General features: G+C 43.1%; 1 protein-coding gene across 1 annotated transcript; it reads left to right on the top strand.

The window, feature by feature from the left end:
- The first annotated feature begins 2,579 nt into the window (after window positions 1–2,579).
- PLAAT5 (phospholipase A and acyltransferase 5) lies at window positions 2,580–25,932 on the top strand. The gene is given in 7 exon segments (XM_089914646.1): window positions 2,580–2,832; window positions 3,392–3,489; window positions 4,776–4,871; window positions 21,416–21,434; window positions 21,437–21,528; window positions 23,469–23,726; window positions 25,531–25,932. Coding segments are annotated over 7 exon segments (909 nt in total). The 3' UTR covers window positions 25,624–25,932.
- Window positions 25,933–26,561: the final 629 nt, after the last annotated feature.

Below are 26,561 nucleotides of genomic sequence, written 5' to 3' on the forward strand. Positions count from 1 at the left end.
GTAAACTTCCAAATGAATAGAGAGAAAAATGTAATACACACCTAAGATCAGATCTGTATGAAGAATATTATAAAACTCCAATGAAATACATTAAAGGAGTCCTAACAAATAGAGAGACATAATACGTAATACATCGAAGACTCAATTTTGTAAAGATGTTAAAATTGCCAAATTGATTTATGGATTCAGGGTAATGTCAGTCAAGATGCCAACAGAGTATGTTGAGCACCTTGACAAGCTAATTCTGAAATATTTATGGAAGGGAAAAAGCTCAAGAAGAGTCAAGAAACTCCTGAGGAAGAATAAGGAGGGGGAATCTGAAGATATCCGTATACTAAGATTTATCATAAAGGTATAGTAATAAAGATTGTATGATAGTAGCACAAAGACAGACACATTTGCCAGTGGGGTGGAATAGAGCCAGCAACGTTCTGCTCGTCCATGAAAACCTGACACGTGACGGAGGTGGTCTTGCTAATCACGGAGGGGGGGAAGGAGAAACTATCAGTAAGTGATGCTGACATAAATGATTATTCATATAGGGAAAAATCAGATTGGATCTCTGCCTCACACATACACGAAAATCAACTCCAGGTTGATTAAACGAAAAAGACAACATTTAAAAACTTTTACAAGAAAATACAGGAGAATATTCTTCTGACTGCAGGGCAAGGAAGGACTTCATGAAAAGACACAGAGAGCTGACCACAAAAGAAAGAATTGGTAAATTCTATTTCTTTAAAGTCCATAATTTCTCTTCATCGAAAGACTTCATAAAGAGAGTGAAGAGACAAGCCAGGAACTGGAAGAAAATACGTGTAAACAAATACAACCGACTAAAGATGAGTATTGAGGACACATAAACAGCTCCTACAAATCAGTAAGAAAGCAACTCCAAAGAAAAATGGGCAAAAGACACGAACAGGCACTTTTTAAAAGAGGAAGTCTAAATGACTAGTAAATACATGTAAAGGTCTCAATCTTATTAGCGATCAGTTAAATGCAAATTAAAATTTCAGTGAAGTACTATTTTACATCCACTCACCTGGAAAAATTAAGTAAGATAGTACTAAGTGTTGGTGAAGATGTAAATCAACAAGAATTCTTACACATTGCTGGTGGAAGTGAAATTGGTACCACCAATTGGGAAAACGTTTTAGTGTTCTATTCTAAAGTGGAACATTTTCATACCTTCTTAGCTGTTAAATCCTATAGACTCTCTTGCATGCATACACCAGGATACAATTTGGGCTCTTTTCAATAGTTTTCTAAATCCAAATTAGAAAACAAAACAGAACAAAACCAAGTGGTTTTATCACCATATCAATAAAATGTGGTCTATTCACATAATGGAATATTTTCCAGCACGGGAAACAAATTACAGATCTGTACAGCAATGTGTGTGTATGTGTTATAGAGACAACTTTTTTTTTTTTTTTTGCGGTACGCGGGCTTCTCACTGTTGTGGCCTCTCCCGTTGCGGAGCACAGGCTCTGGACACGCAGGCTCAGCGGCCATGGCTCACGGGCCCAGCCGCTCCGCGGCATGTGGGATCTTCCCGGACCAGGGTACGAACCCGCGTCCCCTGCATCGGCAGGCGGACTCTCAACCACTGCGCCACCAGGGAAGCCCTAGAGACAACTTTAAAAGAAGCGGATTGCAGAAGATAATACAGCGTGATACGATTTTTTTTTCTGTGTGTGATACGATTATTACAAGCTTCAAATAAGCAAAACGAAACAACGTGTTAGGACTACAAAGAAGAGATTTTTTAAAAGTTTTAAAAAGCAAGAGCATGATAGACTGGAGAGAGGTGACCTCTCTGGGGAATGGGGGTGGAGGTGAGGGTAGGGCTGGGAGATGGGATAAGGGAAGAACACACAGGTAGGAGGAGCCTCTGTGCTAGGTGTGTTGCGGTTCTTAGTAGGATGGGTTTTCATGGGTGGTAATTTTATCGTCATGTTTCATAACTACATGTATTCCATGGATTCTTTTGTATATATATTACATATTATGTGTATAATTTTAATAAAAACATATAAAAGATTATCGATCGCTCGAGCTGGTCTGAATCGCCCAAGATTTTAACTCCTGAGCGTACCTCCCCAAACCCTCCTAACTTGGCCTCAACCCCTATCTCCAGATGTCGCTCCTCTGTCTGCTCCGTGGACCTTCAGCTTCTCCAGCCACATCAGATGCCACCTCTGGGTCTTACAGAAACTGTTCTGTTACTTTCCACCCCAGTCGCCTCCTACGCCGCCTTTCCCTGCCTTTCCTCTCAAAGCGCCCCCCACCCCCCGGCCCCGCGCAGGTTCCTGGGCTTTGAAGCGCCCCGATCAGCGCCGGCTGTGTTCGGACACGTGCTCACCACGCCCGCGCTGCCCTCGCCCCGCGCGCTCTGGCCGCGCGCCCCCGCCGTTCGCTGCGCGCCCGCGTGCCCACTCCGCGCCCCTCCGCCCTCCCAGCAAGCAGCGTCCCGGACCCCGCGGCTCTGCCGATCCGGGGCCGCGCCGACTGGGAACTGGGCTGGCGCGTCTCCCCCAGCGAGGCCCGGGGGCCGGCGGGGCGGCAGCAGCGGGATGGGCCTGAGCCCCGCCGCCGAGCGCGAGTGCGGGCGCCTCCTCACTAGGTTCCCCCGGCCCCGCCTCAGGCCGCCTCGGAAACCGCGAGTGTACGGACGAAATGACACCCAGCCTGCTCCTGGACTTTCGCCTGGGCCCCAGTCGGGTCGCCGCGGGAGGGGGGCTCCGCCTCACCAAGCCCCCACGCCCGGGCCTGGAACCTGTCGGGGTCGTTCTCCAGGCCCCAGCAGGCCGTTGGACCCCCAGAAAGGTCACCATGGTTTCTTTCAACTCTCCTTCTCGTAGATATTTGTTCATTGTGCGAAATGCTTGTTAACTGAAATGAGTGAATATTTTGGAATGATCGTTGGTTATTAATGTAATCGAAGCGAACCAGGCGTCCAGTGACTCTCTCGAGTATTTACCTTCCTGTTGTATTTAGGGTGGAAATGGGACAGACGGGGTAGCTGCTGGGCAGGTAGAGTTATAACTACAGCTCTGGCTCCGCAGAAGCTTCTGCCATTGGGTTTGGCCCCGAGGATTCTGCCATCTGGGATAGAGGCATCCTCTTCCCGAGTCTGTACCCAGGAATTCCAAAGCCTCTCTTTCCCGGAGGAACTGAGCCCTCTCCAGGATGGTCTCACAACCCCCCCTTTATCCCAAAGTTTATTGAGGGCTAACCAGGTGCCAGGCTTGGTTCTAGACTGGAGCTCCCACCTCTGCATAGCTGTCAAGGTGCTCGCTCCAATCCTCCTTTCATGGGTTTCACGCCCTATAGAAGGCAGTTGTGGTTTAAATATTCAATAACATTTTTTTTCCCCTTGAATTAGAAAAATCTGTGGGATCTCAAGAGTTGGTCCAGCACTTGCCCAAGCAGCCACAGCAGGGCACGTTAGAACAGGGCAGAATCAGCGTCCGTCCGGCAGGGGTAAGATTCTTTCTTCGTATGTAAGGACTGGGTCTTTGGGTGGTTACAAGCCTTTTGAAGAACCGACTTTGATGACAGTTTTGTAAAACGAATCCTGAGCTGGTTTTGTGAACCAGCTACCACTAACGAAGGCTGGTGTGCTCCTGGTAATAACAGCCAGAGGGCAGTCCTGGGACCTGCTGGAGGGAGGCTACCTTGTAGCAGTTTCTAGCGCAAGGCCATTCTACAGACTCCTGAGAACTGAATTGCTTTCCAAGAGTGCTTACAATATTTTGCCAGCTGGGCTCAGTAACTAATGAATGATGTAACCTTCTTGCCAATTTCTGCAATTCGCTTTCATTAAAAACATGATAGTTGATTCTATTTAAAATTCCGAGAGCTGAAAGTTTGGAGAAGAGCAATATGCAAAATGAGGGGTTCCCCCACTCCCCCGCTCCCATATACTGTGCTTTTGGAGAAGAGTTAAAATTTGGGGAAGGTAAAGAAAATGCCATTTGGGGGTTGGTAATGTATTAGATGTGTACATATGCTTTCTCATTTAACCCTCTTGACAACTCTGCGAGAAAAATATTAGCATCTCTATTTTATAGACAATCAAACTGAGGTTCAGACAGACTAGTTTACTAGCTCAAGGTTGAACAGCACATATCAGAGCCAGGATTCAAACCCAGGTCTTTTTGGCCCCCATATATTTCACTCTACTTTTCTACCCCAAAAGCATACTCCTACCTTTAGTTTCAGTCCTCTCCTGTAACATTTTGTTTCTAGGAACAAAATATACTGATTTCTTTCACATTACTTGCAGTTACAGTGTTGTCAACAAGATTTCTCAGAAACATGGAGCTAATTATTGGAAGAAACAGCTCAGGAGTTCCAGGGGCTTGCCTCTGGCCAGGAGGACTGGGAGGGGAAGGGAAAGAGCAGAGGCCTGTTGCATTTCCATATAAGTCATTATGTACAGTTACCATTTTTAAAAAAGCTATGTCCAAGTATCACTTTGATAAATATTAAAAAAAAAAAAGATTATCAGAGGAGGGGGGGAAGGCCCCTGAAAGCAACTCATTGCTATCATTAGCATTTTAAACAATTGTCTGAAAAGCAAAAAACAGCAAATGTATGACAGCAAATGGCATCACAGAAACAAGCTTGGGGGGGGGAATGTTTCCTATAATCTGAAAACTAACAGATATCTTAAAATCGTAAATCTGAAGTAATACAGAATTTCCAATAATTGTGAAAAAGTGTTTTGTTTATTAACTGTATAATCACAAAATTCATTTAGGGAGAAGCCCTTGGAGTCCACACCCAACCAGAAGATAGCAGAGTGGAATTCAGCTCCGGAGCCTGGGAGTGCGGGAAGGTTAATAAAGCAGGCAGCAGAGGTGGGTATCTCGGGAATTCTCAGACCAGGCATATCTTTAACTTCCTGGCGACTTCTTCCCTACATAATATTGTATTTTACTTTATTTATACTGTGGCAGGTTGAATTGCACACTGATTTGGGATGTTGCTTATGCCTTTAAAATTTTTTAAAAACAGCTTTACGGAGCTGATTATTGAGCTTTATTGAGGTATAACTGACGTACAATAAACTTCCTATATTCAGAATATGCAATATACATTTGGATATGTTTTGACATATGTATTCACCCATGAAACCATCACCACAATCCAGATAACGAACATCTCCATCACTCCCAAAGCTTTCTTTGTTCCCTTCTGTAAACCCCTCCCTCTTCCCACTCCCATCCCCAGGCAACAACTGATGCACTTTCTGTCATTATGCGTTAGTTTGCGTTTTCTAGAGACTTATATAAATGGAATCATACTGTACGTGCTCTTTTTTGTCTGCCTCCTTTCACGTAATTATTTCAAATTATATCCATGTTGCAGGTTATCAGTAGTTTATTCCTTGTTATTATTACTGAGCAGGATTTCATTGTATGGATAGACCACTATTTATCCATTCACCCCTTGATGGGCATTTGGGTTGTTTCCAGTTCTGGCTGTTACAAATAAAGCTGCTATGAACATTTGTTTACAGATCTTTGTATAGACATATGTTTTCTCTGGGGTGAATATGTAGGAATATAGTGGCTAAATCATTTGGTAGATGTTTGTTTAACTCACTGTTTTCCAAAGTGGTTGTGCCATTTTACATTCCCACCAGCAGTATGTGAGCGTTCCAGTTCCTCCTCGTCCTCATCAGCATTTGGTTTGGTCAATCTCTTTAACTTTAGCTCTCCTAATATGTATGTCGGTATCTCATTGCTGTTGTAATTTGCATTCCCTTAATGACTAATGATGCTGAAAATCTTTGCCTGTGTTTATTTGCTTTCCTTATATTTATATATAATCTTTGGTGAAGTATCCAAATCTTTTGCCTATTTTTTCTCTTGGTTTATCTGTTTGAGAGTTCTTCAGAAATTCTGTATACAAGCACAGATGAAGTTCATCATCGCTTGCAATATTCTCTCTCAGTCTGTGGTTTGTGTTTTTGTTTTCTTAACAGTGTCTTTTGAAGAACAAAAAATTTTAACTCTGTTGAGGTCCAATTTAGAAGTTTTTCTTTTATGAATTGTGCCTTTGGTGTTGTAGCTGAGAAATCTTTGCCTAAACCAAGGTCACAAAGGTTTTCTCCTCTTTTCTTCCAGCTATTTTAAAGTTTTAGTTTTTACATTTAGTTTTTACACATTACGTTTACATCTTTGATACATTTTGAGTTGATTTTTGTATATGGCATGAGGTATAGATCGACGTTTATTTTTTTTTCCTCGTGGCTATCAAGCTATTCCAGCACCATTTCTAGAAACGACTATCCTTTTCCCACTGAGTTGCCTTTGCACCTTGTAAAAACCAGTTATCCACATACTAGTGGGTCCCTTTCTGGGCTGTTTTATTCCATTGATCCCATTTGCCTATTGTAAGGCCAATACCACACTATGTTGATTACTGTAGCTTTGTAATAACTCTTGAAGTCAAGAATGTTAGCCCTCCGATTCTGTTGTTCTTCTTCAAAGTAGTTTTGGCTATCCTAGGTTCTATAAAATGCCTGCTGAGATTTTCCCTGGAATCACATCAAATTTTAAGAGAATTGGTGTCTTCACAATATTGTCTCCTGACTCATGAACAAGGTGTTCTATTTACTTAGGTCTTCTTTAATTTCTCTCAGCAGTGTTTTGTAAATTTCAGCTTCAGATCCTGCACATCTTTTTGAAAGTATTTCATACTTTTTGATGCTATTGAAATGGTATTTCAGAAAATTTTAAATTTCAATTTTGAACATTTAAAGTGAAAAAAATGTCAATTTCGGATTGTTTATTGCTAGTAATTGGAAATATAATTGACTTTTTCCAGGGTACTTAGATAAGGATACTTATCTTGTATCCTTCAACCTTATTTACTGACTTATTTACTTGAGTAACTTTTTTGGGGTCGATTCCATTAGACTTTTTACATATCATGTCACCTATAAAGACAGTTTCACTTTTTCCTTTCCTAGCTGGATGCCTTTATTTTTGTCTTAAATTGTACTGATACTAGCCAGAATCTTCAGTACAATGCTTAATGGAAGTGGTGGGAGCAGACATCTTTATCTAATTCCTTAACTTAGAGGGAAACCATTCAGTCTTTACCATTTAGTATGATGTAAGCTGTAGGTTTTTCATAGATGCCTTTTATTAGGTTAAGAAAGTTCCTTTCTTTTACCAGTTTGTTGAGAGTTTCTTTGGAAAAAAAAATCAGGAATAGACATTGAATTTTAACAAATGCTTTTTCTGTACCTATTGAGATGATCATATAATTTTTCTTTTTTAGTTTGAATTATATTGGCTGGTGTTCAGATGTTATAACAACCTAGAAATCCTGGGGGGGGGGAAAACACATGTGACCATGATGTATTATTCTTTTTGTATAGTGTTTTATGCAAGTTACAAAATTTTGCTTTGAATTTTTGCATTTATGTTCATAAAGGGTATTAATTTGTTAAATTTTATTTTCTTGTAGTTGTCTGTTTTGGTGTTACGGTAATGCAAGCCTCATAGAATGAGTTTGGAAGTATTCCTACTCCACAGAATTCTTGTGAAGAATTGGTATTATTTTTTCCTTTAATGTTGGTTAGAATTTACCAGTGAAGCTGTCTAGGCCTGGTATTTTCTTTGTTTGAAGGATTTTTAACTACAAAATCAATTTCCTTCATATATTTTGGGATAGTCACATTATCTGTTTCTTCTTGAGTGAGCTTTGTCAAATACATTGGCATAAAGTTGTTCATAATTTTCCCTTGTTATCCATTTAGTATCTGTAGGACATGTAATGATGTCACCTCTCTCATTCCTGATATTGGTAATTTGCGTCTTCTCTTTTTTTCCCTGATCAATTTGGTTAGAGTTTTAACAATTTTATGGATTTTCTCAGAGAACCAACTTTTGATTTCATTGATTTTCTTCTGTTGTTTTTCTGTTTTCTCTATCTCTGATCCTGTTCTGATTTTTATTATTTCCTTTTTTCTATTTACTTTGGTTTTAATTTGCACTTCTTTTTCTGTCTTCAGGTGGAAGTAGAGGACACTGATTTCAGACTTTTCTTCTTATCTATTATAGGCATTTATTACTATAAACTTCCCCTTAAGCACTGCTTTGTGGTGTCCCACAAATTTTGGCATGTTGTATTTTCATTTTTGTTCAATTCAAAGTAATTCCCCCCCCCTTTTTATCTCCTGTGGGTTATGAAAAATGTTATTTAGTTTCCAAATGCTTGGAGATTTTCCAAGATATCTTTTGGTTATTAAGTTATTCTGTTGTGGTCAGAGAATGTATTTTGTATGACTTGAATCCATTTCAATTTAACGAGACTTGTTTTACAGCCCCAGATATGGTCCTTCTTGGTAAATATTGTTAGTTTTTGGGAAGAACGTGTATTCTGCTATTGTTGGATGGAGCAGTCTATAAATATCTATTAGGTCAAGTTGGTTCATAGTGTTATTCAGGTCCTCTGTTTATGTTTTTCTATTAATTACATAGAGGAGTACTGAAATTTTTGGCTATAATTGTAGATTTGTTTATTTCTCTTTGTAGTTTTATCAGTTTGTTTTTAATGAATCATAAGGCCGTATCATTAGATATGTAAACATTTAGTATTGTTATTCATTATTGATGAATTGATTCCCTTATTATTACAAATAATACCTTCTTTATTCCTAGAAAGATTCATTGCTTTGAAGTCTACTTTGTCTGATATTAATATAGTCACTCCAGCTCTTTCAATTAGTGTTAGCATGGTATGTCATTTTCTTCCTTCTCCTTTTAACCTATTTATGCATTTGTATTTAAAATGTGTTTCTTGTAGGCAGCATAGTTGGGTTTTATTTTTTTATCCAATCAACAATCTCTACCTTTTCATTAGGACGTTTAGACTATGTACTTTAATGTGACTATTAATAGGCTGAGATTTAAGTCTGCCATCCCTATTTGTCCTATCTGTATTTGTCCTATCTGTTATTTCCTATTTGTCCTATCTGTTTTTTTGTTTCCTTTCTCCTTTTTTTCCCCGACTTCTTTTTGATTGTTTTTTGTGATTCAGTTTTATTTCATTTGTGGTTTATTGACTATAATTCCTTGTGTTTTGTAATTTTAATTCTTGTTTTAGTTTTTATATTCTACATTTTTAACTTATTATGGTCTACCTTCGTGTGATACTGTACCACTTTATTTATAGTATAAGAAGCTTACAGTAGCTCCGTTTCTCCATATCTGGCCTCACTGCATTATTAACATCCATTTTGCTTCTACATATGTTATAAATCCCAACATACATTGTTGTTATTGTACTTTTGCTTAAGCTGTCAGTTACCTTTTAAAAAAATGACAACCTTATTGAGATACAATTCACATATACCTAAAATTTATCCTTTTAAAGTGTACCGTGTGGTGGTTTTTAGTATATTTACAGAGCTGTGCAACCATCATAATGGTCTAATTTTAGAATGCTTTCATCACCCTAAAAAGAAACTCCACATCATTAGCAGTCTCCTCATTTTCCCTTGTCCGTAGTCCCTGGAAACCGCTAACCTGATTTTTGTCTCTAAGTATTTGCCTCTTCTGGACGTTGCATGCGAATGGAATCATACAATCTGTGATCTCTTGTATCTGGCTCCTTTCACTTAGCATAATGTTTATAAGGTTCATCCATGTTGTAGCCCGTGTCAGTATTTCATTCATTTTTATTGGCCAGTAGTGTTCCATTGTATGGATATACTATCAGTACATTTTGTTTAGCCATTCATCAGTTGATGGACGTTTGGGTTGCGTCCACCTTTGGTTGTTAGGAATAATGCTGCTATGAACATTCATGTACAAGGGTGGACCTGTGTCCACACTTTCAGTTCTCTCGGATATATACAGTTATCTTCTAAAAGAATTTAAATTGTAAGAAAACATGAGTAGATTGATCCGAAGTTTTGAAGGTGTCTTCTAGCAGTGATTGTAGTGTCATGTGATCCGAGGTACTCAGGGTCTGCTAGAGAGCTTGGCCATCACAGTTACTGCTGGACTTACTATGAATCGCTACGTTGTACTTGTTCAAATGGTGGTGAGACTCTTAATCTCTTTAGTAAAATAATAATCCTTACAGTCAAAGGTTTTTATTTCTCATTCTATGATAGGAGAGGAAGGCGCCAATTGAGTTGGTCTCAATTGTATGGTTTAGGAATAGAGAGGCGTCAAGATTCCAACATTATTACCAGGCCGGTGAGTTATCAAGCCCAACCACCAATAGGAATTTCAGTTCCTCCTTGAACTACAACAATTTCTAGAATGTCTCAAGACCACTTTGTTCAGATGGTATTCTAAGGACCGATTTATATTAACAGAGAACAGAACAAGTTGGTGACAGTTAATGAATATTCAGGAAGCCTCCATATTGCACAGTATCTCAAACCTGATACTCTTGTGTTTTCAATTTGATACTTTGTCAAGTCAGATTCTTTAGCAAGCTTAATGCCGTGGAAAGATACAGCTATCTCTGCAGCTGCAGGGTGGCCATCACTTTAAACACTTAATTTTATTTATTTATTTTTAACATCTTTATTGGAGTATAATTGCTTTACAATGGTGTGTTAGTTCCTGCTTTATAACAAAGTGAATTAGCTATATATATACATATATCCCCATATCTCCTCCCTCTTGCATCTCCCTCCCACCCTCCGTATCCCACTCCTCTAGGTGGTCACAAAGCGAAGACTCCTTTTAAATGGAAATTTATAAGGACTTGCATTTTTTTTTTTTTTTTTTGGCGGTACGCGGGCCTCTCACTGCTGTGGCCTCTCCCGCCGCGGAGCACAGGCTCCGGACGCGCAGGCTCAGCGGCCATGGCTCACAGGCCCAGCCGCTCGGCGGCATGCGGGGTCCTCCCGGACCGGGGCACGAACCCGCGTCCCCTGCGTCGGCAGGCGGACCCCCAATCACTGCGCCACCAGGACTTGCATTTTTTAAGGTTAGGCTCTGGAGTTTCTTTAGTATAAGTGCTGCCGAAGTGAGCACTCTGGAGTTTCTTTTGATAACGTTATAAGCAAAAGCAGGTCTGTAGAGCTCAGTGTTAATGGCAAAAATGTAATGCAAGATGAATAGGATTTTACTTCATAGCGAAATAAGGCGTGTGTAGCATTGCTTCTCTACAGTGTTTTGCTCAGCAGAGACCGGGGAGGCTAGTCTTGTCCTTGGCCTCAAGGTGCTTGTGGACTATTTGGGTGATAGGAGGAAGAGCGGAATTTATCTTATAAAATGACAAGCAACATCATTACCAGCTCCCCATATGAAACTTTGTGTAACATTCATACATGGTTTCATTCACCTGCCCCTGTTTCAGAGAGTCCGGACAAAAACCTGCTGGGATGTGTCACTTCAAGCTGTTCTGTTTTCATCTTAACCTGATTGAGGTCTACGTGTAGGTCTTTGACGGACATGCTTACTTTTCACCTTCACTAACCTCATGCCATTTTGAGGCTCTATCATTTGACTCCTATTTCTGCTGATTTCATCAAGACATGTACATACCCTTTAAAATACATGGAACGACTTACTGCTTTGTGTAACAGGGGTGAATTAATGCCAAGATAGGACAGATGAAATAAATGCATCTTGAGGTCCTAGCACATGAGGAGCGCCAGCTCTTTTACTCAAATGAGGCCTCAGAGATTGCTCACCATGGACACGCGTCCACCCCCCACCCTGCCCACATTCTCTCCTTTTTGCTTTCTATTGTCTGGATCTGTATATCATCTCCAGATTCATCTTGTATCTCTCTCCTCCCCCTGATCACTCTGTACCAACCATCCCCGCCTCTTTTCTGTACATTTCATGAACCCAAGTCCTCCCTTTCTCATAGCTTTTGCACTCACTGGGTTGCCAAGACTGCTCTTTCCTGGTTTTGCAAATCCAGCTCACATATGTTGTTATGGACTCAGTGTATGTGGGTCCCTCCCTCCCCCCACCACATTCACATGTTGGAGTCCTAATCTTCAGCAGGACTCTATTTGGAGTAAGAAGTAATTAAGGTTAAATGGAATCATAAGGGTGGGGCCCTAACATGATAGGATTAGTGCCCTTATAAGAAGGGACACCAGAGAGCTAGCTCTCTCTCTCCACACACAAAGAAGTAGTCACTTGGGAGTTCCCTGGTGGTCTAGTGGTTAGGATTAGGAGCTTTCATTGTTGTGGCCAGGGCTCAGTCCCTGGTTGGGGAACTGAGATCTCCCATGTGTCGTCACGTGAGCTTGCAGTGAGGTGGCAGCTGCCTACAAGCCAAGAGAAGAGGCCTCGGAGCGAAAGCTACCTTGCTGGCACCTTGGTCTTTGGACTCGCCAGCCTCCAGAACTGTGAGAAGATAAATTTCCCTTGTTTAAGCCACCCAGCGTGTGGTATTTTGTTATGGCAGCCCAAGCAGACCAGTGCGTGTCTTCTGGTCAGAAAGGCCCTCCCTGACCTCTCTATGGGAAGGCAGCTCCTCCTCGGGGGCTCTTGATCTCAGCCCCTCCCACTTTTTCAGGCCCCTTTGCTGCTGATTAATCTCCTCTCTCTGCCGCCTTCAACGTCTCCCTCCCGCCGGAGCCGTGCTACCAGCACTCGTGTGCTGTCGTCTTTCCTGTCTTGAAAATGCCCTCCCTGGACCCCTGTTTCTGTCCATTTCCCACCTGGTGCCCCTCCTCCCTTTCACAACCAGTATCCTGAAGGACTCGTCTGCCCTCATGGTCTCCTGTCTATAACTGGTGTCGGAAAGACCTCCGCCTCCACCACGATGGGGTCCTTTTCTTCTTCTACAGTCTCATCCGACCTTCTCTCCCTTCATATTCAGCCACACTAAACCCTCCTGCCCAAGAGTCTTTGTCCTGCCCCTGCCTGGAATGACCCTCCAGATGGTCACATAATTTTCTTCCTCATGCCTTTACCTTCTCAGCCTAAATCTTACCTCTTCATAGAGGTCTCTCCTGCCCTTGGGGCCCAGAGTGTATCCACGGTCACCCTCTGCCACACCACTCCCCTTTCAGTTGGATTATAGAAAACCAGCTTTAGCTAGTATAAGTCAAGAAGAGATTTTTTTAAATTGGAAGGTTACTAGGGTAACTTAGAGTCAGGGAGGACTCACCGTAGGAACCTGGGCAGATCTGGGCTCTTTAGAGACTGGAACCAGGATCTGGGTCCCTGTCGCTGCCAGGGGATCCTGTCTGTCTGGCCACCTCTCCCCTTGGTTTCTTTCAGATCGATGGCCTCAATTTTCCTCTACATCAACAGCTTCTTCCATGCGGTTTAGAGAAGGGAGGCCCTGCTTAGCAACCCCAGAGGAAATAGACAACATCTCTTCCCTTGCTTTAAACACAAAAAAATCCTGAAAACAGACAAACAAACCCCAATTAACCAACCAAGCAAACAACCCCCCCCACCCCCGAGCTCATAGATACAGAGAACAGATTGGTGGTCACCAGAGGCAGGGGGTGGGAGGTGGGCAAAATGGGTGAAGGGCGTCAAATGGTACAAATGTTCAGTTATAAAACCAAACAGGCTGTGATGTACAGCATGGCGGCTATAATTAATAATGCTGTATTGCATATTTGAAAGTTGCTAAGAGACTAAATCTTAACAGTTCTCTTCACAAGGAAAAACAAATTCTGTAACTATGTATGGTGATGGGTGTTAACTAGACTTATTGTGGTGGTGACCATTCTGCAATATATACAAATATCAAATTATTATGTTGGATACCTGAAACTAATATAATGTTGCATGCCAGTTATACCTCAATAATAATTAAAAAAAAAAAATCCCAAGGAAAAGTATCGGATTGGCCTGAGTTGAAAGGGTGCAATGATTGGCATCCCCACTAGGATCACAGGGCTGGGGAGGAAGGGAGAAGTTACCCGAAGAGAAATGAGACGGCTGCTATCAGAAGAATCCAGACCATCTACCATGGCTACACTTTAGTACATATGGTACTAAAGTAGTCTTAGCATTCCATCATATCACCCCATTTATTGCCTTAATAGCATGTATCACATTATATAGTCATTTTGCTTATTGACTGTCTGTCTCCTTCCAAAAGAGGGCAGAGCTTTTGTCAGCCTTATTCACTGCTGTATTCCCAGTGCTTAAACTAGTAGGTGCTTGATAAATATTTGTTGATTGAATACATAAAGGGAGAATTTCTGGGGGGAATAAAACCATCGTATTCACTGCAAGGGATTAGAAAAAAGTTCACCATGGCAGATTCATAACAGAGTAATTAGGAGTGAGGCGCTCCGTTGGGGCATACAATAATCTTTCGACATTTGTAAAATGTTCTTTTGTAAAGACCAACATCTTTGCTCTCTCGGAAGTTCTACTGAGAATGTGTCGAACGCCTAGTAAGTGGCAGAGTTGGGATTTGAACCAGGTCTCCTAACAACAAACCCTGTCTTCTTTCTATGACTTTGTAGCTGCCTACCATTCTTTTTTTTTTTTTTAAGAAATATGCACATTTTATTTCAATAAATACATACACACAAACCCCCTACAAATGAACATTTATATGTATATATATGCTAATGTGTTGACTTGGGGTAAAACTTTTTCTTTGAGTATGAATCTTGCTTAAGTACAAAAAGTATCTTCTATGATTTCTATTTTCCATTTCTTTTAGATGGTACATAAACTTGAAGATGCTTGTAAAGCAATCTGAGTGCAGATATCTTTTAAGTATTTACAATTTTTCCAAATCTTTTACGATTATCTCCCCTATACCATTTTTTTCTTTCTTTCTTTCTTTTCTTACTAGTCATCCATTTTATACACATCAGTGTATACATGTCAAAACCAATCTTTGTTTGGCTTGTTTTTGTAGGTCCTTTTCTTCTCTTGTGTTTCCCACTTAGAGAAGTTCCTTTAGCATTTGTTGTAGAGCTGGTTTGGTGCTGCTGAATTCTCTTAGCTTTTGCTTGTCTGTAAAGCTTTTGATTTCTCCATCGAATTTGAATGAGATCCTTGCTGGGTAGAGTAATCTTGGTTGTAGTTTCTTCCCTTTCATCACTTTAAGTATATCATGTCACTCCCTTCTGGCTTGTAGAGTTTCTGCTGAGAAATCAGCTGTTAACCTTATGGGAGTTCCCTTGTATGTTATTTGTCGTTTTTCCCTTGCTGCTTTCAATAATTTTTCTTTGTCTTTAATTTTTGCCAATTTGATTACTATGTGTCTTGGAGTGTTTCTCCTTGGATTTATCCTGTATGGGACTCTCTGCGCTTCCTGGACTTGGGTGGCTATTTCCTTTCCCATGTTAGGGAAGTTTTTGACTATAATCTCTTCAAATATTTTCTCGGGTCCTTTCTCTCTCTCTTCTCCTTCTGGGACCCCCTATAATTCGAATGTTGGTGCGTTTAATATTGTCCCAGAGGTCTCTTAGGCTGTCTTCATTTCTTTTCATTCTTTTTTCTTTATTCTGTTCCGCAGCAGTGAATTCCACCATTCTGTTTTCCAGGTCACTTCTCCGTTGTTCTGCCTCAGTTATTCTGCTATTGATTCCTTCTAGTGCATTTTTCATTTCAGTTATTGTACTGTTCATCTCTGTTTGTTTGTTCTTTAATTCTTCTAGGTCTTTGTTAAACATTTCTTGCATCTTCTCGATCTTTGCCTCCATTGTTTTTCCGAGGTCCTGGATCATCTTCACTATCATTATTCTGAATTCTTTTTCTGGAAGGTTGCCTATCTCCATTTCATTTAGTTATTTTTCTGGGGTATTATCTTGTTCCTTCATCTGGTACATAGCCCTCTGCCTTTTCATTTTGTCTGTCTTTCTGTGAATGTGGTTTTTGTTCCACAGGCTGCAGGACTGTAGTTCTTGCTTCTGCTGTCTACCCTCTGGTGGATGAGGCTATCTAAGAGGCTTGTGGAAGTTTCCTGATGGGAGGGACTGGTGGATGGTAGAGCTGGCTATTCTCTGCCTACCATTCTAACTCAAATTCTCTCCTTGGCGTCATGTCCGTGTCTGAGGCTTCAGGTTTTATTTCTGAGGTATCATCTGGGTTAGGATCAGAGCTGAAAGTGAAATTCCTAATACCTGTATCATGATGATTTTCTTCTGCTCCCAGCTTCCCACATCTGCTCCAGTGCCTGGTCAGGGACTGACCCAAGAATCAGTGTGTTTCAGAAACAGCTAGGGACTTTACATTTTTACTCCCAGGAGTTCAAAATAAAGCTCTGTCTTTGTGGTTTTCTTCCTGCCTCCCTGCCGCATGCTGCAGGCAGGAACGAGCCCTCCACCCACTTCCCTGCACCACCCCTGTCATAGTTATAAGACTTTCAGAAACTGTTATCATCCAGCGGCCTTATGAAAGACTGGTTTTTCCAACCAGGTGCCTATTTCTGGGAGAAGGGCCAGAGCTGGGTTGCCAGCTTGTGCAAAGGAAATAAATAGCAGATGGATGGAGGATTTCAAAGTCATATCTTATTCCAAAGAGAGAAAAAGGGGCAGGGAAACCTTAATCTGGATTTGAAGATTGGAGCATCAGCTGGGAGTGGAGTTCGCCCTGGAGGATATAGACAGGTTCCCTAAGGTTCATGAAATGCTGGGGACAGGCTAAAGTTAAGGAAAAAGGAAGGATGGGACCTTGGAAAAGCTCCCAATATGGCTACAATCTTGGCTGCCATTAGAGTCACCTGGGGAGCTCTTAAAATTCTGGTTCCCGGGCCATACTCCACATCAATCTTAATTTTTAAAAGCTCAGCAGGTGATTTCCATGTGCAGCCAAGGTTGAGACTCAAAGCTCAATACCATCAACTTATAGTGGGAGAAACTTCAGCAAGAGAGCAGGTAACTCTAGGTGACTATTAAGTCTGTTGTGAATCCCATTCAAGTTTCCACCTGACTACCCCATCCAGTGGCAATATTGCAGGTGGAGAGTGTTAAGGAACAAAAGAAAACTTAAAATTCTAAAATCCACTCCCCTCAACCCCAGAATTTTTTGATTCCTGTACCACAAAGCTTGTTCAGCATCCTTGATGACCAGCACGTGGATTTCTTTTGATTTTTTTTTTTTTTTTTTTTTTTGGCTTAGACTAGCATCACAATGAATTGTGCTGTCTTCCTACTGGCAGGTAATTCGAGGAAAAAACAGCAAGGATAGTGATTCTGCTTTCCAGATGAGAAGCCTAGTTTGGAGCGCCCTCTAGTGGGAGCTCAGTTGCCACCGTATTTTCTCTTTAAGGCAGAAGGAGTTGGTTTGGTCCAGGACCCCAGTTCTGGTCCTAGCTCTGCCACTGACTTGCCTAGGACCTTGGACGAAGCACTTCATCTTTCTTGGCCTGCTTTTTGCCCATAAAAATTCTAAAATCCACTCCCTTTCTTGGCCTCAGTTCCTTCCATGTAATATCACTGAGTAGATGGTCTGCTTTTTACCCATAAAAATTCATTCCGTCAAGTGGGCAGGACATCTGGAGTGGCTAACAGAGCATCTCAGAAAAATCTCCCCAAACAGCAAAAATAAAGCTGGACAGAACCATCAAAGACAACCATTTAAAGACTCTGGAATTTGACCAAAAGCAGACAACAAATTGATAAGTGTTGAATCAAGAAAGCCTACTAAATCTTGGAATCTCAGAACAATGGAGATCTGTAGTGTCTTAGTAAGTCCCCCACCTCCCCCAGCTCTGTGGTGGGGAAGTTGTTACCTGGGTGGGTGGGACCTGCCAGGAGGACTGGCAGTGGCAGCAGAGGGCAACTTTATTTGGAGCAGAGTGTGGAAAATTCCATGCCCAGAGATGTTGTGGAAAACAGTAGTTATCTCAGTGACAAACATCATGGAAGGCCTAGCCTGAGGTTGCAATACTGGTTGGGACAAATGATGGACTAACAGACCAGCCAGAACTTTAATACGGAAACCCAGGTAATGAGACAGCTAAAGAGGGTCTAGAAAAGCTGCTGTTCTCTAAGGGGTGCACAAGGCTGCACACACATTTGGGAGAGAATAGAGGGGCCTGCGTGAGTCTCTAGCTCCTGGAGGAACATGAGGCCTTGTGAATGCAGAAAGTAACAGCTGGGACAGACTTTTAAACTTTAGAACCTGAATGAATTCTCCAAACCACACCGAGCTCCGTAGGAAAAGAGTGATGCCTTATTGGCCCAAGATGTGGCTTAACCTCTGACCAGTCACTGGCTGACCATTATTTTTATGCCAGGCTTAAAAATAAGAGCAAGAAAAAACAAACAAACAAACAAAACTGAAGCATATACACCAGTGGTTGCTCTGAGGGAAACAGACACCACAGAATCAATCCAGGCAAACCTCTAAACAAACAAACAAACAAACAACGGCAACCACCAGCCCTGGGGGGGAATCAGAATCCAAACGGCTGAAAGCCAAACACAAAGAGAAAATCTTGAAAGCAACAAGAGAAAGAAAGACTCATCATGTACAAGGGAACCACAATAAAATTGATAGCTGTCTTTTCATCAGAAACGACGGAGGCCAGAAAGCAGTGGAATGGCATTTGAAAAGTTCCAAAAGAAAAAATGTCAACCAAAAATCCTATATCCAGTAAACTGTCTTTCAAAAATGAAGGTAGGGGCCTCCCTGGTGGCGCAGTGGTTGAGAGTCCGCCTGCCGATGTAGGGGACGCGGGTTCGTGTCCCGGTCCGGGAGGATCCCACATGCCGCAGAGCAGCTGGGCCCGTGAGCCATGGCCACTGAGCCTGCGCCTCTGGAGCCTGTGCTCCACAACGGAGGGACCACAACAGTGAGAGGCCCGCGTACCACAAAAAAAAAAAAAAAAAAAGAAGGTAGAATAAAGGTAGTCTCAGATAAGTGAAGACTGCCTTAAAGGGAATAGCAAAGAAAATTCTTCAGGCTGAAAGGAAGTCACACCAGATAGTAACTAATCCACATGAAAGAATACAAAGCATGGGAGATTCCTGGTGGCCCAGTGGTTAAGACTCTGCTCTGTCACTGCTTAGGGCCCAGGTTCAATCCCTGGTCAGGCAACTAAGCTCCTACAAGCCATGCGGTGTGGCAAAAAGGAAAAGAAAAAAAGCACCCATAAAGGTAATTACATTGGTTATTATTATCAAAGAGTATAAATATGTATTTTAGCTTTTATCCTAATTAAAAAGACAATCGAATTAAACAGTAATTATAAAATTTTATTATTGGCCTTTTAACATGCCAAGATGTAATAAATATGACAATAATAGCACAAGGGAGGGAGGCTGAAATGGACAGGGAGAAATCAAATCAACAGGGAGAAATGTGACTCAATTAAACAGTCCAGAAAGGCCGAGATCATCTGACTTGATAATACAAGATCCAGTTATATGCCACCTACAAGAGGCATAGTTTAGATTCAAAGTCATAAATAGGTTGGAAGTAAAAGGATGTAAAAAGATGCAAGCAGAACCACAGCTGGAGTGGTTACACTAATATCAGAAAAAATAGACTTTAAGGGAAGAAGTATTACTAGGAAAAAAGAGAAACTGTTTGTAATGATAAAACGTTAATTCATCATGAAGATATAACAGTTATAAACACACACATTTAACAACATAATCCCCAAATTCATGAAGCAAAAGCTGACAGAATTGAAGGGAGAAATAGACAATTCAGAAATAATAGTTGGGGGTTTTAAATACTACAATGTCAATGCTGGATAGAACAATGTGACAGAAAATCGGTGAGCATATAGAAGATTTGAACGACGATATTAACTTGACCTAACTAACGTTTACAGAATAGTCCATTCAACAATAGCAGAATACATATTCTTCATAAGCAGACATGAATGTTCCCCAGGAGATGCCATATTCTAGGCCATAAAGCAAGTCTCAGCAAATTTAAAGGGACTGAAATAATATGAAATATTTCTTTGTTCACATGAAATTAAATTAGAAATTAATAACAGCATGAAATTTGGGAAATCTACAAGTATTTGGAAATTCAAAAACATACTTCTAAATAACCCATGGGTAAAAGAAAAAATAGAGAAATTGGAAGATATTTTGAGTTGAATGAAAATGAAAACAGAGCATATCAAGTTTTATGAGATGCAGTTAAAGCAATGCTTAGAATAAAATTTAATATAGGCTGGTGCGGGTTTGATCCCTGGTCGGGGAGCTAGTATCCCACATGTGTCGTGGCCAAAAAACCAAAACATAATAAACAGAAGCAATATTGTAACAAATTCAATAAAGACTTTAAAAATGGTCCACATCAAAAAAATCTTTTAAAAAAAAAAGGAAGATTTCAAATCAATAATCCAAATTCCTACCTCAGTGAACTGGAAAAAGGAAAGCAAACGAAACCCAAAGCAAGCAGAAGGAAGGAAATAATAAGTATTGGAGCAGAAATCAATGAAATAGAAAATGGAAATAAATGGAGAAAATCAGTGAGGCCATATGTTGGTTCTCTGAGAAGATAAATAAAATCGACAAAACTTTGGCTACGTTCATTGACCAAGAAAAAGAAAACTCAAGTTACCAAAATCAAGAATGAAAGAGGTGGTTTACTACCAGTCTTACAGAAATTAAAAGGATAATAAAGGAATACTATGAATAACTTTATGCTAACGAATTAGAAAACTTACATGAAATGAACAAACTCTTAGAAAGACACAGATTACAAAACTGGCTCAGGAATAACTAGAAAATCTGAACAGACCTATAACAGGTAAATTGAATTAGTAAATAAAAATCTTTTCACAAGGAAAAATTCAGGCCCAGAGGACTTCACCATACATTTGAAGAAGAAGAATTACCAATTACCAGTCCCTCACAAACTCTAAAAATAGAGGAGGGAATGCTTCCCAACTCATTCTGAGGTCAATGTTACCCTGATACTAAAGTCAGGCAAAGAAAAGAACTACAGACTAATATCCCTTATGAATGTAGACGTGAAAGTCCTCAACAAAATAGTAGCAAACTGAATTCAGCAACATATAAAAAGGATTATACATCATTACTAGGTGAGATTTATCCCAAGAATGGGAGTTTGGTGTAACTCCCCAGCCCAAAGCCAGAACCTGCAGGAGAACCTTTTCCTCTTGCAATGTCTCTCTAGCGCCCTCTATTGAGAAAGCTCGCATGGTGCTGAGTTTCAAGGAGAAATGCTTACAGGAGCTCCTTTGCTTATCACAGGGCATGTATGCATACGGAGCTGTGCATTTGGAGCTGGCACTGTCAGCCTCGGTGGCTTTAATAATGAGGGTGGTAGCAGGAGTGGGCGGGTCCCTCGGCCATTTGTGTGAAGAGAGCGTTTTGCAGCCTGGGTTTCTGTAAAGTGATGAAAGGCAGTGTCTTCAGGCTGAGCTGTAGCTGATCCCCAAACAAGGAGGTCTCTGGACTTCCTTGGGCATGTGAAGTCTACTTTATTTTATTTTATTTCATTTCATTTCATTCCATTCCATTCCATTTCCATCATAGGGTAAACCAAGACCCAGACCTGAGACCTGATTGAGATTTTCCGGGTTGGCTACGAGCACTGGGCCGTCTATGTGGAAGATGACTGTGTGGTCCACCTGCTCCCACAAGTCAGAGTGAATACTCTATTGAAATATTGATATTGAAGTTAGCAAAGTAAAGAGAAGGACAGCGAATTACTGGTTCCTCAGCTGCTGCCTTACTTTAGCAACAGAACACCCAAAGCATGACTGGACCTTAATTTACTGTGTGATAGAGCTTGGTCTCTGTCCACCAAAAACCACTGAGTGTCCAGCCCTAAGACAGATAAAAGTATCAAGATCATTCCTAAGTTCCCTGACCACCTAGACCACTCTTTCTTTTAAAATAGGAGCGTAAGAACCGGAGCCTCCGTTTTGTAATGACAGCAGTTCAATACCCTTCCTCTATTTCTGAGGGTCCCCTGGGAGGGGTGTAGATGCTTATGCGTTCTGATTGTCACTTGCTTCCTATTGCCCCAAATGCTGCATCCATCTGGCTTCCTGGTCACCTCTGGCACCTCCATCCTCACCTTGTCTCCCTGCTTTTCCAACCCGTCCCAGGCTGCACCACCCCCAGTGTGGGCATCGTTCTCCTTTCATTGCAGCATTAACACAGGGCTGAGATTAAACAGGTGACTAGTTAAATTTTGGTGGAGATTCGATGGGGGCAGAAGTGGTGATAGTGGAAGATGACAGCACAGAATGTGAAACAGCTTAAAACTGGACGTCCAGAACCATTGGTCACATGGTGGCCTCAGGAGATGGGGGAGCTGGGAGAAGGGGAGGCGGGGGCTCCTCTGTGTAATCTTTGATGCTTTGGGGATTTTGCCTCCTGTGCAAGTACTGCCCGTTCAAGATTAGATTACAGAAGGGCACTGGTACCAAATGCCTGTGGGCGCACCTTGTTCACAGCTCTCATCCTTGTCTCCTGTCCCCCTCGGTTGGCCCCGCCCCTCACCTGGCTGAGACCTTCCTGCAGAGCAGAGTCCCTCTCCCCTCGCTTTGCTTCCCCATCCCATCCACCCACACCTGTCCCCCTTCCTGTCTGGATGCCTACACGAAGGATGAAAAATTGCTCCACGTTGCATTCATCTTCACCTCTCCTTTCCAGACTAAGTCCAGGAGCCTTCCTCTTGCGTAACCAAAGAGTTGTACAAGTTAACAGTTTTGTCACTACCGCCCCCCATCAGATCTTCCTTCAAACATGAATTCTGCCATCTTCGTTCCTGAGAGCCGAATTGCCTACTGCCAGCTTTTGCAAAATCAGCAGATCATCCTCAAATACTTCAGAAAGGAACAAGGGACATTTCTTGCACTCAGACAACTTACAGAGGGGGAGGGTTCCCACGTTTGCCTATCCATATGGTTGTAGCAGAAAAACAGTCCTGATATTAAATTACCACCCACCTGGCCTTGGGCAGCTTCCAGACCTTCTCAGGAGCTCTCCCTCCTCTAAGGACTAAATATGGTAATACAGCAGTTTTCAGACGTTTCTGCTTTTCCAAGCTGTGGAACCCTGTTTTCAAACAAACACTCAGTGAGAATCCTGATACTTGAGCAGAGGGAAAGGCAGAGTGCCTCTGGGTGGAAGCGGGTTGGAGCGGGTCTGCATGGTGGCAGAGGGAGGCCTATTCCTGGAACCGCATGACAGCCCCTTGTCCAGGAGCTGACTCTTACCTGTAAGGGTATTCGTCACGTGTTTGTGAAGATTGCTGGAGTCTGGTTAGGAAAGCAAGACTCCAGTCCTAGGACTTGGTCAGGTCTGTACACGGAGTGGAGTCTGGGCCTACACCATGAGGTACGCCTGGAGCTTGATGAGAAAGAGATTGCAGTGGTGGTTGAAAGTGGGGAGTGCGGAAAGCTAGCCCTTTGCAGTTCATTTAGTCCAACTTGCCATCCTCTGCTGTGCCTTTTAGAGACGGTGAAACCAGGACCCCAAGAGGAGCCACTGATCCAGCGGCTGGACTGAGCCGGTGCTCTGCCCCACTGCCCCCTTGCAGCTTCCAACTTTGGCTTGTCTTTGGCCTCTAGGTGAGGAATTTGAGGCCAGCAGCATCACGTCCGTCTTCAGCAACCGGGCGGTGGTGAAATACAGTTGTCTGGAGGACGTGCTGCATGGCTGCTCCTGGAAGGTCAACAACGAGCTGGATGGGACATACCTGCCCCTGCCCATGGACAAGGTCATCCAGCAGACGAAAAAGACGACCAGCAAGATAGCGCAGTACAGCCTGATCGACGGGAACTGCAAGCGCTTTGTCAACGACCTGAGATACGGCGTGCCCAGGAGCCAGCAGGTGTGGCACCCCCTGCCCCCGCCCGGCTCTGACCCGGGGTCTTGGGGCTTGTTGCTGCATCAGGGGTCCAACTGGTGATCGGTGATTTCATTATTATTTATTGGGCTTGTGGGGCCTTCCGTTGCTCCAGGACGGCTCAGGAGGTGTTTTCACCTCTACTGACCCATGGAGGAGTAGAGGGGGCACTGGGCTGCATAGTAAGACCACCAGGTGGAATCCCTCCTCAGCCACTTAAACTGTCATGGTCTCCTCGGCCAAATCATCTTATTTCTGAAACTGTTTTCTTCCTTTACAAAAAGGGGAAAAACTGCGGTAGATACTCAGAGGTAAAGTTGCAAACTAGCAGCCCACGGGCCACACCTGGCCCACAGATGTGTTTAGCTTGGATGACTAGTATTTTTTTTTTCTTAATTTGAATGACTTGCAAACATTTGAGAATATAGAAATTTTATATAAAAAGATCTGGGGCTTCCCTGGTGGCGCAGTGGTTGAGAGTCCACCTGCTGATGCAGGGGACACGGGTTCGTGCCCCGGTCCGGGAAGATCCCACATGCCGCGGAGCGGCTGGGCCCGTGAGCCATGGCCGCTGAGCCTCCGTGTCGGAGCCTGTGTTCCACAAGGGGAGAGGCCACAATGGTGAGAGGCCCGCGTACCGCAAAAAAAAAAAGATCTGGATTCCCAGCCTCTCTTGGACAACCTATTGATCAGGCCACTGGGCCCTCGTTCCAGCTTGCTAACACTCTACGGGGCCGAGTAGGAGCTCCCCCTTTAGAAGTGGTGTGGGGCATCGGTATGTCACCTACCAGCTTCACCCACATTCCCTGCCTGGCTTGTGCGCATTTGGGTCGGGCCTCCTTCCCCCACTCCGCTTCCCCCACATATAGGATGGTGATAAATTAAATGTGGTACGCTACATGTGAAAAAGCTTTGGAAACCTAAATACCTGTGACAATTTGAGCTGCTCTTGTTACTATTTGGACCTTACTAAAACCCCATGAGATGAGAGGAGGAAGTGTGTACTGTTGCCTTTTTAATAGATTAGAAAGATCAAGATTGAAAGGTGGAACATAATTTTCCCATTTTCTTTTCTATGTTACCTGTGTTCTCTTGACTTACGGGGCTCGAATCCCAGTGCTGGTCCGTCCCTCTCCTGTTTCTCAGTGAGGGTTAGCAGCCCCGCCCACTCAACCCCTTCCACTCTGCATCTTCCTCCTTCCTGCTTTGCCTCTTCTCCCAGCCATTCCATGCTTGTGAGACCTTGTACTAGTGCTCGGGCCTGGTGGGCTCTGGTATGAGGGATCTCCTGCCTCCTGAGCATCTGTGCATGGAAAGAAGACCCCAGGGCGCAAGGGGGTTATAGGAGGTCCTGCTAAGGAGCCTGGGCCTGGCGTGCATGAGACCCAAGCCCAGATCTAAGTGCGGATGCCGTTCACTGTGTCACTTTGTCCAAGTGAGCTCCCCTCCCTGGCTCTCAGGTTCCCTGTGTGTAGAATGAGGGACTCAGTGGCTGTGCTCCTCTGAGCCCCGTGCTAGTGGCAGACCGTGGGCTGAATGGCTCTCGGGGAGAGGAAGGGGACCAGGGGCCCTGGATGCCTCCTGGGGAAAGGGCTTGCTTCTGCCTCTGATGTGCACCTCAGGCCGTCCTGGCTTCTCCAGGTCTCTTGCAGCTCTAGGGTCTTTGGGAATCGAAGGTGACTGCTTCTTAGGCAGGCCAGCTCCTGATGGGGTGTGGTGAGGTAGGGGTGGGGCAGGGTGCGAGCCTAGGAGTCTCACGGAGGGTCCTATGAACTGGTCTGCTTTGCAGGTAGAGCACATGCTGACGGAGGGAGCCAAGGCTGCAGGGGCGGTGCCTTCAGCCGTGGTGGACAGCCTAAGGCCCAAAGCAGCAATGGCCTGAAGCCTCTGAAGAAGAGGAAGAGCTACTGACGTCGGCAGAGAGAACGTGCCTCCTTCCCTCCCCTGCCTCGCTCTCCCCACCGCCCCGTGTGAGAAAATTGTGAGTTTCTGGAAGAATCTAGAATGTACCCAATTACCCCGCCAGAAATACATCCAATATATGTGCTCATCGACCCCTGGACCCTCAGGGTGGGAGGAACCTAATATTTATTCTGCATCTATTAGGTGCCAGGCACTGTGCTAGGCATTTCACATACTTCATCTTACTCTCTTTGTAGGAAGGAGCCTTACTTGCTTTTTAGGCTGAACCTAGTCTGTGGCGCTTGAAACATCCGGAAATCTCTGCCGAGCGTTCCCAGGAATGAAGAATTCTTTTCAGAAGGTCGTTTTATTGCCCTTTCAGACCCACAGTGCGATTCAGTGGAGGAGGCCTTTTAGGAAACCTGTAACTTGCTGCTCAGGGCCACCTGTGCCTTCATCTAGGAACACCTTTCCCAAGAAATATTTTCTTTTAAAAATTATACATGGGGCTTCCCTGGTGGCGCAGTGGTTGAGAGTCCGCCTGCCGATGCAGGGGACGTGGGTTCGTGCCCTGGTCCGGGAAGATCCCACATGCTGCGGAGCGGCTGGGCCCGTGAGCCATGGCCGCTGAGCCTGCGCGTCTGGAGCCTGTGCTCCGCAGCGGGAGAGGCCACGGCGGTGAGAGGCCCACGTACCGCAAAAAAAAAAAAAAAAAAAAAAAAAAATTATACATGACTTTTATTTTTGTTTAATTGAAGTAACGTTGAGTTACAATGTTGTGTTAAATACTGTTGTACAGCAAAGTGACTCTTATACACACACACATACGTCCTTTTTCAGATTCTTTTCATTACGGTTTATCACAGGATATTGAATATGGTTCCCGTTGCTATACAGTAGGACCTTGTTGTTTATCCA

Source organism: Delphinapterus leucas, chromosome 7 (assembly GCF_059928025.1).
Source record: "Delphinapterus leucas isolate spDelLeu-1000000601 "Yukka" chromosome 7, BTC_Dleu_Yukka2, whole genome shotgun sequence".
NCBI classification, from domain to species: Eukaryota; Metazoa; Chordata; class Mammalia; order Artiodactyla; family Monodontidae; genus Delphinapterus; species Delphinapterus leucas.